The sequence below is a fragment of the Drosophila novamexicana genome, unplaced genomic scaffold (assembly GCF_003285875.2).
Source record: "Drosophila novamexicana strain 15010-1031.04,08,12 unplaced genomic scaffold, DnovRS2.1 tig00001209-arrow-arrow-pilon, whole genome shotgun sequence".
Lineage (NCBI taxonomy): Eukaryota > Metazoa > Arthropoda > Insecta > Diptera > Drosophilidae > Drosophila > Drosophila novamexicana.
In genome coordinates, this window is record NW_020824843.1 from 892,788 (window position 1) to 908,975 (window position 16,188).

At 39.8% G+C, this 16,188-nt stretch overlaps 3 protein-coding genes across 3 annotated transcripts; 2 read left to right on the plus strand and 1 right to left on the minus strand.

The window, feature by feature from the left end:
* The first annotated feature begins 127 nt into the window (after nt 1–127).
* On the plus strand, nt 128–1,680 carry LOC115766598. Its single transcript, XM_030710585.1, has one exon. It carries the CDS (start codon nt 201–203, stop codon nt 1,164–1,166), a length of 966 nt encoding a protein of 321 aa, XP_030566445.1. The 5' UTR covers nt 128–200; the 3' UTR covers nt 1,167–1,680.
* A 10,888-nt stretch (nt 1,681–12,568) lies between these two features.
* Nucleotides 12,569–13,704, plus strand: LOC115766547 (proteasome subunit beta type-5). Its single transcript, XM_030710519.1, has 2 exons — nt 12,569–12,799; nt 12,858–13,704. Exons 1-2 carry the CDS (start codon nt 12,650–12,652, stop codon nt 13,644–13,646), a joined length of 939 nt encoding a protein of 312 aa, XP_030566379.1. The 5' UTR covers nt 12,569–12,649; the 3' UTR covers nt 13,647–13,704.
* A 1,359-nt stretch (nt 13,705–15,063) lies between these two features.
* On the minus strand, nt 15,064–15,666 carry LOC115766521 (transcriptional protein SWT1-like). Its single transcript, XM_030710488.1, has one exon. The coding sequence runs from the start codon at nt 15,664–15,666 to the stop codon at nt 15,064–15,066; it is 603 nt and encodes a 200-aa protein (XP_030566348.1).
* Between the last annotated feature and the right edge of the window lie 522 nt (nt 15,667–16,188).

Genomic DNA, 16,188 nt, shown 5'->3' on the forward strand with positions numbered 1-16,188 from the left:
TGCAGATATATAAATGTACAATGAAACTATTGCTTAAGTCCTATTAAAGGACAGGAAAAAAATGAGTTAGCGTACAACCATTATTCGAATATGTCAATGGCTTTCAGAAAAGATTTCTCAGTCAGAATAACAGATTTGAACTAAACATTTCGGACATATTAGTATTTAAAAATTTTGACTAAAAATTAAATTATGGAAACATGTCGGTTAAGCCCCCACTGAAATTTGGCTGTGCCCGACTGACACTGGCTCACAAAACCTTTCAACTGCATGGAATATTGGCTAGAAGGGCCAATTCGCTGTCGAAACTGGGCATACTAGGAATAAAATCTCGCCAAGGGCGTCGTAAGGTTCCCGGCTCGTCTAGGAACACAGACCGTAATAGGGGCAAATGGAATTTTCATTTGAATGTAGAACGTTCTAAGGATGCGGTAAAAGATCGACAAATGTCGTTACCTCTGATGGTATATCTATACAGTCCCTGGAAAATGATGGGCACCAAGTTTAATTTATGGAAGCTGAAATTACTATGGGACTGGGATTTTAAAGAAGCATACTTTGTTGACAATGCCAAACAGGCGCTAGTGCTCGTTACCAGGTTCATAGTCGAGAAGCGCAATTCCTACATCAAACGTTGCTCCACGCCAATGGGATACAAGCAAATCAGCTATGATCTCCTCAGGCAAAAGAAACACCAGTCCGGAAACTTACCACACGAGCTGATGCGTTTTGAGAAACGTCATATTCGACGCGCTATCCCCCTAAGGGTACAGCGATTGGAGCACTATGATCATAAGTTTGCCTTTATAGATATGATATTCTTGGCGTGCCGACGCACCAATGACTTTACATCCAGAGTGGAAGTGGAACAGATGAATAAGCTGGTTGAGCAGTATGCAGACGCTAGTAAATTATTTGTCCGACATCCCATTGTATTTGCCGAGGTATTTGTACGCTTCCGAAGAGATTATTCGATACCAACTTCTGTGCGAGCCGGCCACTGGCTGATATCCACATATAAAGTAGTAAATTTGGATCTGCTCAATTTTCATCCTGACTTCCATGTTGGCAGTAGCGTCAGTGAGGTCTTTAAATCCGCTGCCTCAAAACACAACTCTTACATAAATTTAAACATGACGTGTGCCAACAAAAAAGAAACATACTAGTTCACCTTAGAGCCCCTCCGGTGTGTAAATTCTTATTGCCTGGAAGACGTTTATAATCTGCACGATAATGAGCATTGTGCCATGCTAAAAACGCCAGGTGGCGCCAGTCGAGTAAACAGCAAAGTCGTGTAAGAGGGAGAACTAAAGGAATGAAACTAAAGTGCAAGATGTGTTGCTTCACTTAGCCCAGGCATCCACCTCTGGCCAACTATATTGTCCTGTTGATGAGCAGACGACGTAGTTCATGAATTTCTAATGTTAAATGCACCAGGAGTAAGGGGCGATAGAGGGAGATTCCATGAACTTGAGTGATGGCCATGGACTACAAGAGTGGACAATTGCAAGTGGGCTTCTATTGACGCTAAGTACTATCTTGTGAAAATACGATGATTTTAAAATATCTACGGACTAAATTTTTGTTGTTTTGTCCACGAAAATATTTTTATAATTTTAAAGCTTGACCGCAAACCCAACAAAATTATGGTGTTTTATTTTCTTTTCGATTTGACACTGAATTTACCTCAAATATAAATAATAAATATAAATTCTGAGCTTTTGTAAGTAAAGTATATAGTTATAGTTATAAACTATCAAAACTACTTTACATAACGCACTGGTCAATGAAACCACCAGCCTCGAACCCTGAATCTCGTTACTCAGTTGCCTTAATGGTTCACCTAAGCAAATCAGCCACTCAGAACTGCAGATTTCATTTTATGAGTAATAAATTTTTGACAATTATATAAAAAGCTGAGATTTCACTACAAAAACTCATCTCGGCCTAAAGGCAATTCGTTTTCTTGACTATCAGGCGGCAATATATCTTGCCGTATCTTACATATCACCGGTGCAAGTTATTTCAGCTGCTGCAAGGAAATAGTAAAATAAAAATTGGATGGTGCCACAGCCCAGTCAAGTTGATGCTGTGGCGCTTATCGGAACACGTTGCACTGCCAGCCTGTCGATAAGTTGAATTTAGTATGCGTGGGGATTGCGGGAGGCGATGGAAGAGTGTGCAAGTTCGACCACTTCTCGATACCACGAGCTGCTTTGTTTGAACTTTGTGCGATATGCTTCCTTTCGACACTTTGTGGCTGCGGTTGATGTCGCTTTTGCTGATGCTGCTGCCACTGCTTCGCTGCATTTGAATTTAAAGCATGCAATTTTATGCTTTTAATTTTACGGTTAATAAATTTTGTGGCTTTGCACAGAGTAATTTACCCCAGCAGGCAGTTGGAAAGCAGTAGATGTCTCCTACACCCAAGTAATAATGAATTTAAGCAGCGTAGCAACTTTAATGAACACTGAAAAAACATTGAAAGGCTATAAGCTGGGTGTCCGTGCTTATTGGATGATAACCATCTAAATTATCCTGAGGGTAAAGTCAAACGCAGGTTAGCGTTGCATCAAAATAGCTCTTAAGAATCTATTGTGCGTAGTCAAAAATGTTTTAAATAGGTTTTTTTATGGTTTTCCTTTCGCACAAAAGCAACTCTCCAAGACATCTTAGCTAAACTGCAATCTACACGCTCTCATATCATACATCATTCGCTGTCAAGTTTTTAAACTGAAAAGCACTTGGCCACAAAAGAAGGACGACGCGGCGACAACAAGTTGGGCGTGTCGAAAAACTTGAAATTGTTTTCGAAATTGCAATGTCACACGCTACCCAGGACGCCCACAACAGCACAGCAACAACAATAAAGGACTCGCATCAGCTTGAAAGTTTCGTGGTGAAAAACAAAACTTGACATAACTGAAAAGATATCTATCGGTTTGACGAACTTTCTATATCCTATGGCAAATTTGAGTTGGGCCAAAGCTTAAACACGTTGAATATCTGAACAACTTTAGTGCTTAAGGTTAACTTCTGTCCGGAAACTTTCGAAACGCGCGTAAGAGACGATGAGACGCTTTAAAGAATCCAACCAACTTATTTATGAAAAAAACAGTTTTCAATATATAATTGATAAATAAATATAAAGACAGATATAAACAATATATATAAAAAATATATAACATTTTTTGATTAATATTCAAGTTATATATTGTTACACCACATAAGCAAATGTACAGCTCAAGATAAATTGCAATTTTTAGCAAGATAAGGCCTTGAAATGGGTATAAGGTGTTTGCAATAGTTGAGTCGATAATTAAATCTGTTGATGATTGAACAGTAAGTATCTTGATATAGCTGCAACCTGATAATTTTTTGATATTTATGCCATATTGTTTTTGACTTTGGGCCAACTAACTTAATGTCGTTATAAATATTTAGTTTTGTTTATTATTTCAGAGGGGAATACCTTCTTTTTTTTTAAATATCGTCAACGCGTTTGTAAAGTTGAAGTATCCCATGGTAGGTTGATGATACAGTAGCCGCGGCTTACTTGCCTTTCAATACGTAGTCCAAACAAACAATTTGATATGCGGGTTGCTGCAGTTGCGAGCGGCTGCGTTAACAGCGACAGTTGGTCATTTCCAGCAATGACAATTTCATTTTGCAACCAGTCTCCCGACTCGGACTCGGACTCGGACACTGACCGCTGTAATGGGCAACAAAACAAACGACGCCATTGACAGGACACACAGTTTGCTACTTAGTGCGGCATGCGCCTGCCTGATGACAATGACTTTTTAAATTGTTTCATGAAAGTGTCAGCTATGGTCAAAAAGTTTAGCAGCTGCGGGAAAATAAATGAGCGCTGGCAACTCCAAGCGAAGGCGACCGACCTGCTGTCCAATAGTTAGCAGCATCATGCTCATCATCATCATTATCGTTGCCATGCGACTCCTTGGTACGTGGTAATGAGCATGAGTGGGCGGGATCCGACTTTATGACTTCATTTTGCAAGCTGCAATGCTGCCAACGCCCGCACTCGTTGCGGTCCTCATGCAGCTTAAATTGCAGGTGTGGTCGCCACACCGCAGACAGCGCTGTCAGCTCTGGCTCCCACTGTGGTGGTGGAGGGTACGACCTGTAGCTTGGGACTGGGCCCAGTTATGCCCAGTTTGCAATTGATGCTGTCGAATCGACAATGGCAGACACTATTAAATAGACATTCGTTGCCTTTCATAGCGCTATTGAAACGCAAAGTGCTGGGTGTCCAGGCTGTCAGGCACAGGAATGTGTACGTGTTTGTCTCTGTGTTTGTGTGTCGCACAAGCTGGGGCTACTCATCATCAAGGTGTGCTAGCCAAAGAGCTTTCTGATTTTGCCCAAAATTTTTGACGTCTGAATTTTGAGCTTAACTTGAAATTGAGCCCGAACTCTCCTTTTCTAAGCACGATTAATAAATTAAATTGCATTTCTCGGGCTCATATCATAAAACTCAAATCCCAAAATTATGTTTTTACAATTGCTATTTGTTCGGCAAGAAAATCCCAACTGCAAAGAAGTAGAAACCGAAGCTGAAAAACATTCAAGAATTAAGCACAACTAAACCCAAAAGGAATTTGCTTTATTAAAGAGCTAGCAAAACAATATTGTATATGCACAAACATGGATGTATATGTGTGTAGCAGGTAGGATTAACAAGGCCGTCATGCACTTTATTGCCAACAATAGAATTTGCTTTTGTTGAAAATGGCAAAATTAATTTCCTAAGACTTAAAAGGCAAACAAGGCAAAAATGCACGAAATGCATGCAAATCAACTTAATTTGAATGAATACAAGCAATTTTGAATGTTAGAAACTAAAAAAAATTGCTATTCAAATTTAGAAAAAAATGCAATGCACGGTAAATTTGCCATGAGGAAGTTGACTTGGCGGAAGGTGTTACTGCATAAATCTGCATATAACTTATTTCGTGGCTTGGCAAGTCTCTCGTTGTCCATATGAAAGCATTTTCTTTGTAGATTAGTTTTGATATCGAGAAAATATAGAATTATTTTGAAAACTATTCAATTGTTTGACAATTAACGTATTCTTATGATCATATTTTCCAGTCTAAAAGCAAAGTTGCAGCAATCAAACTTTATAATTACTTGCCGCTTGCCGCACTGTTGTTGCCCCCACCTACACAGTGTGAGTCACTTGCATATGTATGAATCATACTTCAAGGAACTTACACTCCCTTCTACCTCCTCGAACAACATTATGCGTGTGCATAAAACTTTTGCAGCACATGGGGTAAGTATGGTAAATATTTAAAAGAAAAGTTTGACTTGAGCGAACAAAGAAGAAAAAAAAATAAACACTTAAGAGCAGCTGATGACGGGACCGAGGACTTAGCGGGACTTTGAAGAGTAATTGTTGAAACAAATAATTTACAATTTTTTTTACTGCACTTTAGCCAAACAAAAAAAAAATAATAATAAAAAAATATACACACCCGCACGCACACACGCATCACTATGCATTTCATATTTTAAAATGCAAAAAAATCGTTTAAGAATTATTTTTAATGAGCACTCGTCTGGTTAAGAATAATTTATACTTGCAGGAGCGTTTGCTTGATGAAAAATTACTTTCATTTTTAATTAGGAGCTGTGGCAAAGTGAAAGAGTGTGAAGCGGCCGAGGGGTGCAAAAGGACGAAAAATTAAATTAAAACACTTTCGTACATTTAAGCAAATAAAGAGCGACGGTCACGTGGGCGTCCTGGCGTGGCACACAAACACACACACGCGCATGCAGCCAGGCACACACACCTGGCTGCACTTTGAGGTTATGCAGCAAAATGCATGCGGTTTTAAGCACGTGACGCGCAACGGAGTTTTATTTTTTAATTAAGCTGTTTACATTAACTCGTAATGTCCTTGGTTTGTTTCCTTTTTGCAATGCCGCGTTGGCAGCTTGTTTGTTTTTGCAGCCGCTGCAAGAAAACGCTCGCTATTTTTTGTGTGTCGCAGTCGCAGTCTCGGCCCCAAACCTCGTCCTCGCCCGCCCGCTTTTGTGGGTCAAGTGAGCAGCAGGGCCTTTGCTCTTGCACCTGTCGCCAGTACAATTAAAAATGTGCAAAACAAGGATCTCACTTTGGCTGACACTTCTTCAAGCATTACACAAAGCGCAGCTTGCATACCCTGTGACCTTTCAGCAAACGCGGTGGGATCTGAGGTGCTACTGAGCTTGTACTTCAAATACATATGGCGAATTGTATGCAGCATGATAGTTATATTGAGTTATGCTCCTTTAAAATAATCGCCATCAATGCTTCTTCTTCACAAATAGTGTTTCCAAGCGACATACATACATATGTGCGCTGGCTCATTTGGCCTGACATTTGAACCAGTAAACTGATTATCCGCAAATAACAGCAATTAATAAACACTTCGAAGCAAGGTTGATGTTGGTTATTTTCACACAATTTGATTAATACGCTGACATCAGTTAAGAACGAAATACCTAATTTAGGCGCCGCTGCTGCTAAACGGTTTTACCTTACGCCCTTGTGCAAAAACATATAAAATTAATTAAATTGAGCGCCAAAGTCAATTAATTGCTACATTTTTGGTTAATTAAAGCCATGGAAATATTTATTCGTGTGGCCTAGACATGTAAATTGCGCTGTGCAGCGCCACACAATGCAATTAATTAAAATGTTTTTTTTTTTTTCATCGCACATGTTTAAAGTGTGCATGCATGTGTGTGTGTGTGTGTGTGTGTGTGTGCGTGTGTGTGTGTGCAGGTGCTTTGTCGCAGCAGGTCTCAGGTGAGGCAACATTAAAACTGAAACAAGTGCAGCGTAAAAACATGTTATTTAATTATCCAGCGATAAAATATCGTTATCATTTTTGTTCCACCTCAACAGTTTCGTTTGGCATTAAATCCAGCAATTGAATAGTCTAGTGTTGATTAAAGTGGAAATAAAATTTCTCAGCATTGCCATTTCCTTTCCATTAGCAACCTGCCGCTGGTAGAATAATGTCACGACCAATTGACTTTGATAATGCAATTTTCTGGCCATTTTCTATTGATTGACAATAACAATAAAAACAGGTTGCACATTGTTGGCGGTTTATTAGCTGCGCTTTGATGATCGTAGTGCCAGCTAATAGAACGAGTATTGGTTAGCTCTAGAGTTGGGAGGTTATAAGTGACAGTGACTTCAAAATACCTGTAACGGTTGGAATGAAGCAATCAAACTTAACGTGCTTTAAGTCCTTTCTTAACTTGTTGTGTGTTTTTATGTGAGCATTTAAATTCATATGTTCATGTTCCCAACATTTAAATTCATATGTTCACTTAAACATAGAAATAAAAGTATAAACTTATAAAAATTATTTACATATATTCTGATAGCCAAATATTCACAGTACCAAACGAAAGATAAAAGTGGACTATTTTTTTAAAGGTAATCAAGTTTTAGTTTTTAAGCTTTCAGACTAAGCAAAGACTTCGAATACGTCGAAAAAATTAAGGGTGGCAGTCATACTACTTTAATACATTATTTTTTATGGGTAATGCGTGGAATGGAAAAAAATTGAAAAGTCCAGAAATAGTGGAAGAATATTTTTTTTCACAGGTAACCAGATGATGCCAATTTCTAGTTTTCTACTAATTTTCTGCCAATCGTGCGTTCCATTGATTTTTATATCGCATTGCAACGTTGAACACTGGCTACTGAAGCTGTGTAATTGACGGCATGTACGAGCATGTGTGCAATGTGTGCATTGTGCGGCATAAAAAGTTGATTAGAGCTCGCAGGGAGCAGCAGCGGTAGCCGGGTCCAACAATTACTAACCCGATGCCAACATGGACAAAGGCACATGGTCGAACAAATTCTACGCTTTGTGGGCAAATTAGCTGCACGAGAAAACAAAGCATCGCATCGCAATGCGAATGCAAATGCAAATGCCAGGCTAGCGATAAACGTGGAGCTGAAGCAGACGTCACTGACAACATCAGAGAAATGGATGCCGCATCGGTGGCCTTCAACGGAAGCGAAGGCAGCCGCCACATTAGCAGCTCTTTTGGTCATTACCTCTTTTTGTTGTATGCCCTGTGCTGCCGCCACGCATTTGGACAACAAAAGATTGCCCGCTGGTTTTTCGATGCGCGCGTGCCTTGTGCGGCCTTTTGCCGCGTTTTGCCAAACAATGAAAACGCTTTTCAATTGTTGTTGCTGCAGCTTCTGCTGTTTGGCTAACAGGCGCTGCCAATGGCCCGTCACGTCTTGTCATATGCATTCGAGCTAACACAAAATTAGGACTTTCTATTCTGAGCCTATTTCAGAAATGTTGCACATAAAGGCATAAATAATAACAACGAATTTGGCGCTTTAGCTAGAGTTCTTTGTAGAAGCTTTAAATTAAATAAAACATTACAAAAATGGACTAAAGTGTACACGCTGTACTTTTTCGTCGCTCGCCGCTTGCAATTTTCAACAAGTCAAAGCTTCGACGGAGGCTTATTTATATATTTGAATTGTCTTTATTTCTCGGTTCTTATGCCTTATTTTATTAAGTATTTCAAAAATGTTCCGTTAAATCAAAAGAGTCTGCTAAGTATTTAAAAGTTTAAACCGGAAAATAACTCTGAGCTCAGTTTAAAAAGCTTTTGTGGTTTTACGATGGCTAATAATGTAAGTTTGCCATGAAATACAATTCGTTTCCGAAATAGCTATTGTACGACGTGTGAGCTATAAAGTGTAATTTGAGGCGGCTTATCTTTTGAGACTGACATTTTTTGGGGCTGGGCACTTCAAACTTTGCGCATCGATGCAAATCGATCATCAAAATTTACGAGACATTGCTCGGAAAATGCGTCATAAAATTGAGCCAGAAAACTAATTAAGTACATAAAATGCGAATTAATGGCTTTCAAAGTGCCGTAAAAATGCACAGCGCAACAATTAGCCAAAAGTCCTAAGGATGTGCGATGTGAAATGCAATGGAATGCGAATATGTTGTCAGCCGTAAAATCAAAACGAGACTTCAACTCGGCCTGACAATGTGGTATGGTGTACGGCCAATGCAAAAGCTGGAGCGGCCTTTTGGCAATGAAAACCAATGCAAAGTCGTTAAAAGCATCCAAAGTTGTTGCCGGAAAGAGCAGAATCGGGTATGCACACTATTTAACAGCTGAAAAGTCTGAATATACTTTTTTCTCTCTATCAGTTTAAGTTGTGCTCCAGAATTTGTATAAAAATTACAGATACATATAATTATACTGGAAAAAATTAACAGGCCTTTCTCTTGGGTCAAGTATAAAAAGCCGCTTTGCATTCCTTTTAAATTTTATTAAAATTAATACTTTCTTCTTTGAGAGTTAAAAATTCAAATATCATTAATAAAAAAAAAATGATATATTTTATACAGATATATATTTTACAAAATCCATGACAGGCCTATAGTCCTCAATTGTTAGGGCATTATTGATGTCAGGAATGGGGCATAGGCAAGCATACGAAAACTTTTTAATTTAATGCATCGTCGTAAAAATTGGATACTTTGTTAGTGAGTCGGCTGTAAAAATAGTTTCGCTTTGGTTCTTTGATTCCCTTTTGGTACACTCTGATTTGGACTTTGCCCCTCCCCCTGCCACCACTGTCTATCTTCTTTCTTTCTCTCTCTCTCTCTCTCTCTCTCTTTCTCTCTCTTTGTTTCTGTTGGTATATCTCCCCTCTGTTTGCGCCTGCATCACGATCTGTCAGCCAAAGTTGACCTAATAAGCGACTTGGCAAAAGTTTCCGTTTCAGTTTCAGTTGCAGCCTCAACTTTGAACTCTCTGGACTGCTGGACCAGCTAGAGGATTAGGCCAGCTAACCCGTTGCCTGACCGTTTCAATTAAAATAAATTAAATGCGGCGCGCGGTCGCAAATGTCAAAACTGTTTGCGGCTCAATTAGGCGCACTGTCAAAATTTACGTACAGCGGCGGCCGCTGCGAGAAGCCTCTGTGACAGGCACGGGACAGATGATGAACTGTAAATTGGATGCGGCTGTCTACTTGATAGTGGCTATGGAACGAGGGGCGGTGTGGTGGGGTGGGATGACAGAAAACCAACAGCGTCAAGTCACAACTTCTGTATATGATGAAAGCTGTCCCAAACATGCTTTGGATCCGCATCCACCAGCTGTCGCTCTGTCCTGAGCCTTAAGCAAGCTTAAAAGTTGCTCAAGGAAACTTTTACTGCCAATAAGCAGTAAAACAAAGGATTTGTCAGATTTTGCAACAATAATGCTAAGCAGCAGTGTAAATAATATAAAGTGAAAGGCAAAGTTAAATAAAATAAAATTAAAATAAATATAACATTTACAAACACACACTTTTACATTTGGATTATTATACCCTGTAAACGAAGTAAAAATCTGTTAACGAGTATAGTACAATTTGTGCAAATGACAGCGGAATAAATCTTCGATTCTATAAACTAAATCTCAGTTTGTGTTATCATCAACAGTTAAGGGGATTCAAACTCAAAATTACTTATAGCTCAAAAACTTCCACACTTTACAACTAAATCACATTTAAGAAGCTAGAGACTTAAATTATAGGTAGGTTTCGAATAGATTACATTGATCACAAATTGAATAACATTACTTGAATGCCATCGTAACCATTTTAAGATGATAGGCCTAGAAGTTAAAATTTATCAACGAATAAAAGGTGTATATATGATTTTTTTTGTGGAAATTCTGAGCTGTTTATGGGGTATACCCTAGACGAACACATTTACCCTTACATGTTATTGTTGCATTTTTTGCAAAAGAATGCGACAAATTTTTAGCCGAGTCTAGCAATATTAAAAAAAGTTTTTTATAAACAAGTCTGTTTGACAAAGCTACTTACGAGTGGAAGATTTGATGAATGAAAACTGAAGTATTTACCATAAGTTCTTTTTATTGTTTGCAACTGCTAGACTCTAGGTCATGTATACAAGATTAGCTCTAATTAGGCGTGCCATTAATGAGCAGCCAATCAACTCAATGCAGACGCAGTAGACACAGCTTCCATGACCAGACAACAACGCCCACCAAAGCTAGAGCAAGTGCAGCCAGTAGACTGCAGCGACTTTGGCGTCAACGTAAAGAAACATGACGTTTTAATTGAGAAGCCGGTGGAAACAACACCTGCAGACACAGAGAGAGAGGGAGTCAGAGAGCGAGGTAGTGGGAGCGAGGCTCCTAAATTAACTGAAAAGCAGAGCAAACGGTTTGGTTTCTAATTAAACGACAATTGCAAATGTTTGGTTGCATTTAGAAAGAGGTGCTAAAGAGAGAAAGAGAGAGTTGGAGCGGTTGACGCCTACAAAAAATTTCAGTTCTGCCTGCGGACGTCAATTGTCACTGATCTAAATTTATGCAAATTGGCAGCTGCAACCAGTGTCCATTGTACACTTAGAAAAATTATTTCCCTATTACGGTTGTTTTTAGAAATATCATTTCTCAAATATGAAAATGGCGTTCCCTACCTTTAATGAAATAAACTGTTTATTAAACTTGGCCCTAAGGATATTACCTTAGACAACATAACAAAAGTGAATTTGTGATAAAAAAAAATTGATATTTTTTTTTGAGTGTACACAGAGTATGGGCCTGCTCTTTGGCATGCGTGTTGCACACTGGCCACATTTCATTTTGCACGCGCCTCCAGTTCGCAGTTCGTTTGCCCTCTTAATGGCCATGCAACAGGGCCAAGCCATTCATTTGGCTGGAACAGGAGCAGCAGCAGCAGCAGAAGTTGACAGTTGTTGGTAGTTGGCAGTTTGGCTGATTATTAAATCACAGGGCAAACTGGAAGCTGGCAGCGGCCATCTGATATGCAAAATCTCAACTAGTTTAGCTGCGAGCTGCATTAAAGTCGCGACTTACAACAAGCGAAATGCAAAGCAAAGAATCCAGCTGCAGTTGGATGCCTTTTCTTCATCTTCTCTGGCCTGTGTTTTCTGTGTGCGTTAATTACAGCTCAGGCTAGGCGGGATCTCTGGCAAATGGCAACTTGTTAAAAATTTCCGCTGCCAGTTTATTAGAGGGCAGCAGCCACGGCAACATCTTCCCTATACACTCTCCTAGCCTGGTCCTTCTTGCGACTTGGCAATTAATTGGAGCTTAGTTGAACCTGTTTTAATAGGAGTGGGTCTTAGGCATGGCCAACAGAACGTCAAGTGAAGTGCGAGATTTTGGCTAAGACTGCAAATTAGCTGCTGCTGCTTCTAGCGCAAATCTCTAGATGCAGAAAATTTGTCTAAAGCATAGCGAATGGGGCCGACATTTAAAGTTTTAAAAAAATGGGTAGTAATGTGACTTGTGTGACAACTAAATTTATAACCTAATAAAAAGGGCAAAGTTACGAGTAAAATTTCAAACTATTAAAAATAATATGTACAAAGCAAAAGATAGATTAAATATGTAATTGTTTAATTAATGCCACTTCTTGAAATTCATGAACACATTCAAGGAAGACAGTTTAGATCCATCAGATTATGCCTGACAGCACAGATTCAGATTTCAATTGAATAATTTATTTTCGAAATTCTTAGCATATTTAGCACCCTGATCCTAAAAATTTATTTTAAATTAGTATTAACCATTAAAAATCATGGCCCTAGAAGCCATATCCGGTGTGAATAAGTTGCCCTTTATGAAGCGCTTCGATGAGCTCCAAAAAGAGTGGGACCTGCATCAGATTCAAATTGCAACCAGCAACTTTACCAATCCCTATTCATTAATGGCTCCACCCTTTGAAAATGTACGAATTAAATTAGTGCACCTACAATCCGAAAAATCATTCAAAATCTCGCTTGCAGCCGGCTGAGAATCTTCCCAAAATTCTCGATCACTGTAAGGTGCGTATGGAGTGTGATCATGGCACCACGACGTTAGGTTTCAAGTATCAGGGTGGCATTGTGCTTTGTGCCGATTCGCGAGCCACTTCCGGCGAATATATTGGTTCACAGACCATGAAAAAAATTGTGGAGCTCAATAGTTATATGCTTGGCACCTTGGCCGGTGGCGCTGCCGACTGCGTTTACTGGGATCGGGTGCTGGCACGTGAATGCCGGCTGCATGAGCTGCGCTACAAGCGCCGTATCACGGTGGATGCAGCGGCACGAATGATGTGCAACATATCCACGCAATACAAGGGCATGGGTCTGGTCATGGGCATGATGCTGGCTGGCTGCGATGATGAGGGTTGTAAACTCATATATGTGGATTCGGATGGCATGCGATCGCATGGCAGCGTCTTTTCGGTGGGCAGCGGTTCACCATACGCTCTGGGCGTGCTAGATACAGGCTATCGTTGGGATTTGACAACGGATGAGGCTTTCGATTTGGCACGTCGTGCCATTTATCATGCCACCAGCAAGGATGCCTATTCGGGTGGCATTGTGCGGCTTTATCACATAAATGACAAGGGCTGGAAAAACATTTGCAACACAGACTGTAACGATCTACACGATCAGTTTTGCAAGGAGTCGATGAAAAATGGGAGTAACCCGAATTTGCCGTGCACGAGCAGGACTTGGGTCGAGCAGAAACTGCAGCAGGATGAGGTGCAAGCTCAGGTGGCAGCTGTTACCACCGAAATATCTTAAGGTGTAAGGATTTCACTAAATTGCATGTTCACTTCGAATCAATAGAAAAGAAACGTATTTTGGTTGGGCTTCTAAACTATACTTGCTTATTGTACCCTAAAAAGGGTATTTAGAAAATATCTCCATAAGGACTATGGGCCTAATGGAAGAACCCCAGCTGCATTGTGATTTGTGCCCAGAGTTCAGGGTAACTGTTGGTCGGGCACTCTCGACTCTACTTCTTTGTTATCCTTAACTGTTTACTTTCAAAAAAGTAACTTATCCACTCTCATTTTTTACTGGGCTAAAATTGAGTTCGGCTAAGCCATAGTTACTATCTGCTGCTTTGCCCAAAATAGATAACCCTTTACGCCCATTAAGCTGGACCTCAAGCTTTAGGTTCACTTTTATAGTAAATACATACGTGCGCCTTCAGCTTAAGTAATTTTCTAATGAAACCACCGAGGAAAAATGAGTTTAACGTCAGGGGTCGTTTGTCGTTCGAGCAACGTTTGCGACTGTTCTGTTTTCTACATCGGGTTCTTTAGCGGTGTTCATTAGATTAAAAGCAATTTACAGTAAAACTTTTGCCCGCAAAATGCAAACATTCTCCTCGTCTCCTGACTGTGCCGCACACAAACACGAACACGTGCAGCAGCTGCTGTCTCACATGTTCCCCAAACGCCGTGCAAATGTCGCCACTGCCATTTGGCACATGGGCACTCTTCTGGCCTCCGACTCCCATAGTCATTTGCCTTTTTATTTTTTTGGAATTCAACAAATTTGCGGATTTGGTTTGTAATTTATTAAATTTATCGCATGCGCCGTAAGTAAATGCCGCTCCTCTGCACCTCCACATGCTCCATCTCCATCTTTTGTGGTTGCGACTTTCCGGCCAAGCTCCTCCTGCTTTCATCTATCTGCTCGGTCGCCGTGCTGCAACATTTGTTGATGACAGCCCCCCCCCAAAAAAAAGACACCAAATGCAGAAAATATCAGGGAACGTACGTTTCATTGCGTATACTGCTCGAAATGGAACGCCATTTAGAGAAGTCGTGTGTACCCCAGCTTAGAAGTTATTATTTTGATTTATAGAAAAAGTTCGTTAGCGAGCGAAAGTTGGTCGTATTTATTGTCAGTAGGATATGTTCGTCCTGCTGTTGTACCAAGCCCCATCGTTGCTAACCGGGCTGCTGTTATTGCAGTCATTTGGGCCCCAAAAGTTGATATTGCTTTATGCATTGATGTCGAAGCAACATGCTCGCCCAGTTGCTTCATTTAAATGGCTGTTGTAATTAAAGAAGCTACATAATTTGAACATTGTTTGTAATAAGCATGAAACATTCAACTGTTAACAAATTAACTTAAAAGAAATTAACTACTAACTGAAACATTTAAAGGATAACCAAACATTAAACAATAACCTTAATTTAAGAACCTAAATCCAAACTTTATACTTTTGGCGTCTCTGTAGACGACGACCCCTTGGCAGGCTCCACCAGTAGCCTTTGTAGCTGGTCAACTGATAGCATGTCGACACCCTTATGGACGAAGCAACTGCCTTGAGCCGCAGATTATTATCATTTGTCAGCAGCATCATATGCTGCAGCTCAGCTTTCAATTGCAGACAACAATTGATAATGTTATCATCCGCACTGTCTATATCGATTAGCTGCTGTGCATCTTCGAGTGCTGATTGTGCCTCGATTTTCTCTCTATCATCGAATTTATCATTCAGATATTCGATGGCCCGTCTGGCGGCAAAGCTTGTTGTCTGCCTGCATTTTAATACATCCAATTCTTTTATAACTATATAGGGCACATAGAGCATGCTGCCCGAGGTGCCAACAAGTCTTAAATTTGCCACATCCTCTAAAAGCTTCAAACTGTCCATAAGCACATTTGTATCCAGCACAAAGTACATATGATCTAGCTGATATTTTGATGTCTGCTGTTTGTTCTCCTTCTTTTCGGCGATTCTTGAGCTTGCTTCATTTATATCGCCATTGCTTGCTTCTGTGGCAGGTTTTTGTGGTTTCATCGAATTCACTTTTACAGTTAACGTACTATTTATTTTGTTCTCTTTGGGAAAATTAAATGTAAAATTTTTCAACTGTTCCTGCAAGTTTTTCGTCTCTTCCTTGTCGCATTGTTTTTCATTAGCTGGCACCACTAAACAGGATTTTAAACGGTCCTGTTGTACGTATTGATTGGCCGAACCATGTCCAAAAAGTTTCGTTGTTGACTTGTGGCTCTCCTGGTCGAGTTTCCGCCCACCTACACTGTTGTAGTCATTATTTAAGCGTTTAGAGCGTTCATCGACTGTAGATTTCTTTTTTGCGCACAATTGATGTGATTTAAGTAATAAAATTAGTTGATTTAGCTGCTCTTCAAAATTTTCAGAAGTTTGATTTAAGTGTTTGTTAGGCATTTTGCTATTGTAAATGAATACAAAAATGTTTGAGTTTAAAAACTAAATAAATATTATAGACAAGCCGTTAACTTTTTATAAAAGTCAAACTTTTTTCACACTTTTGGGTCGAGTTTCCCAATACACCGCTCA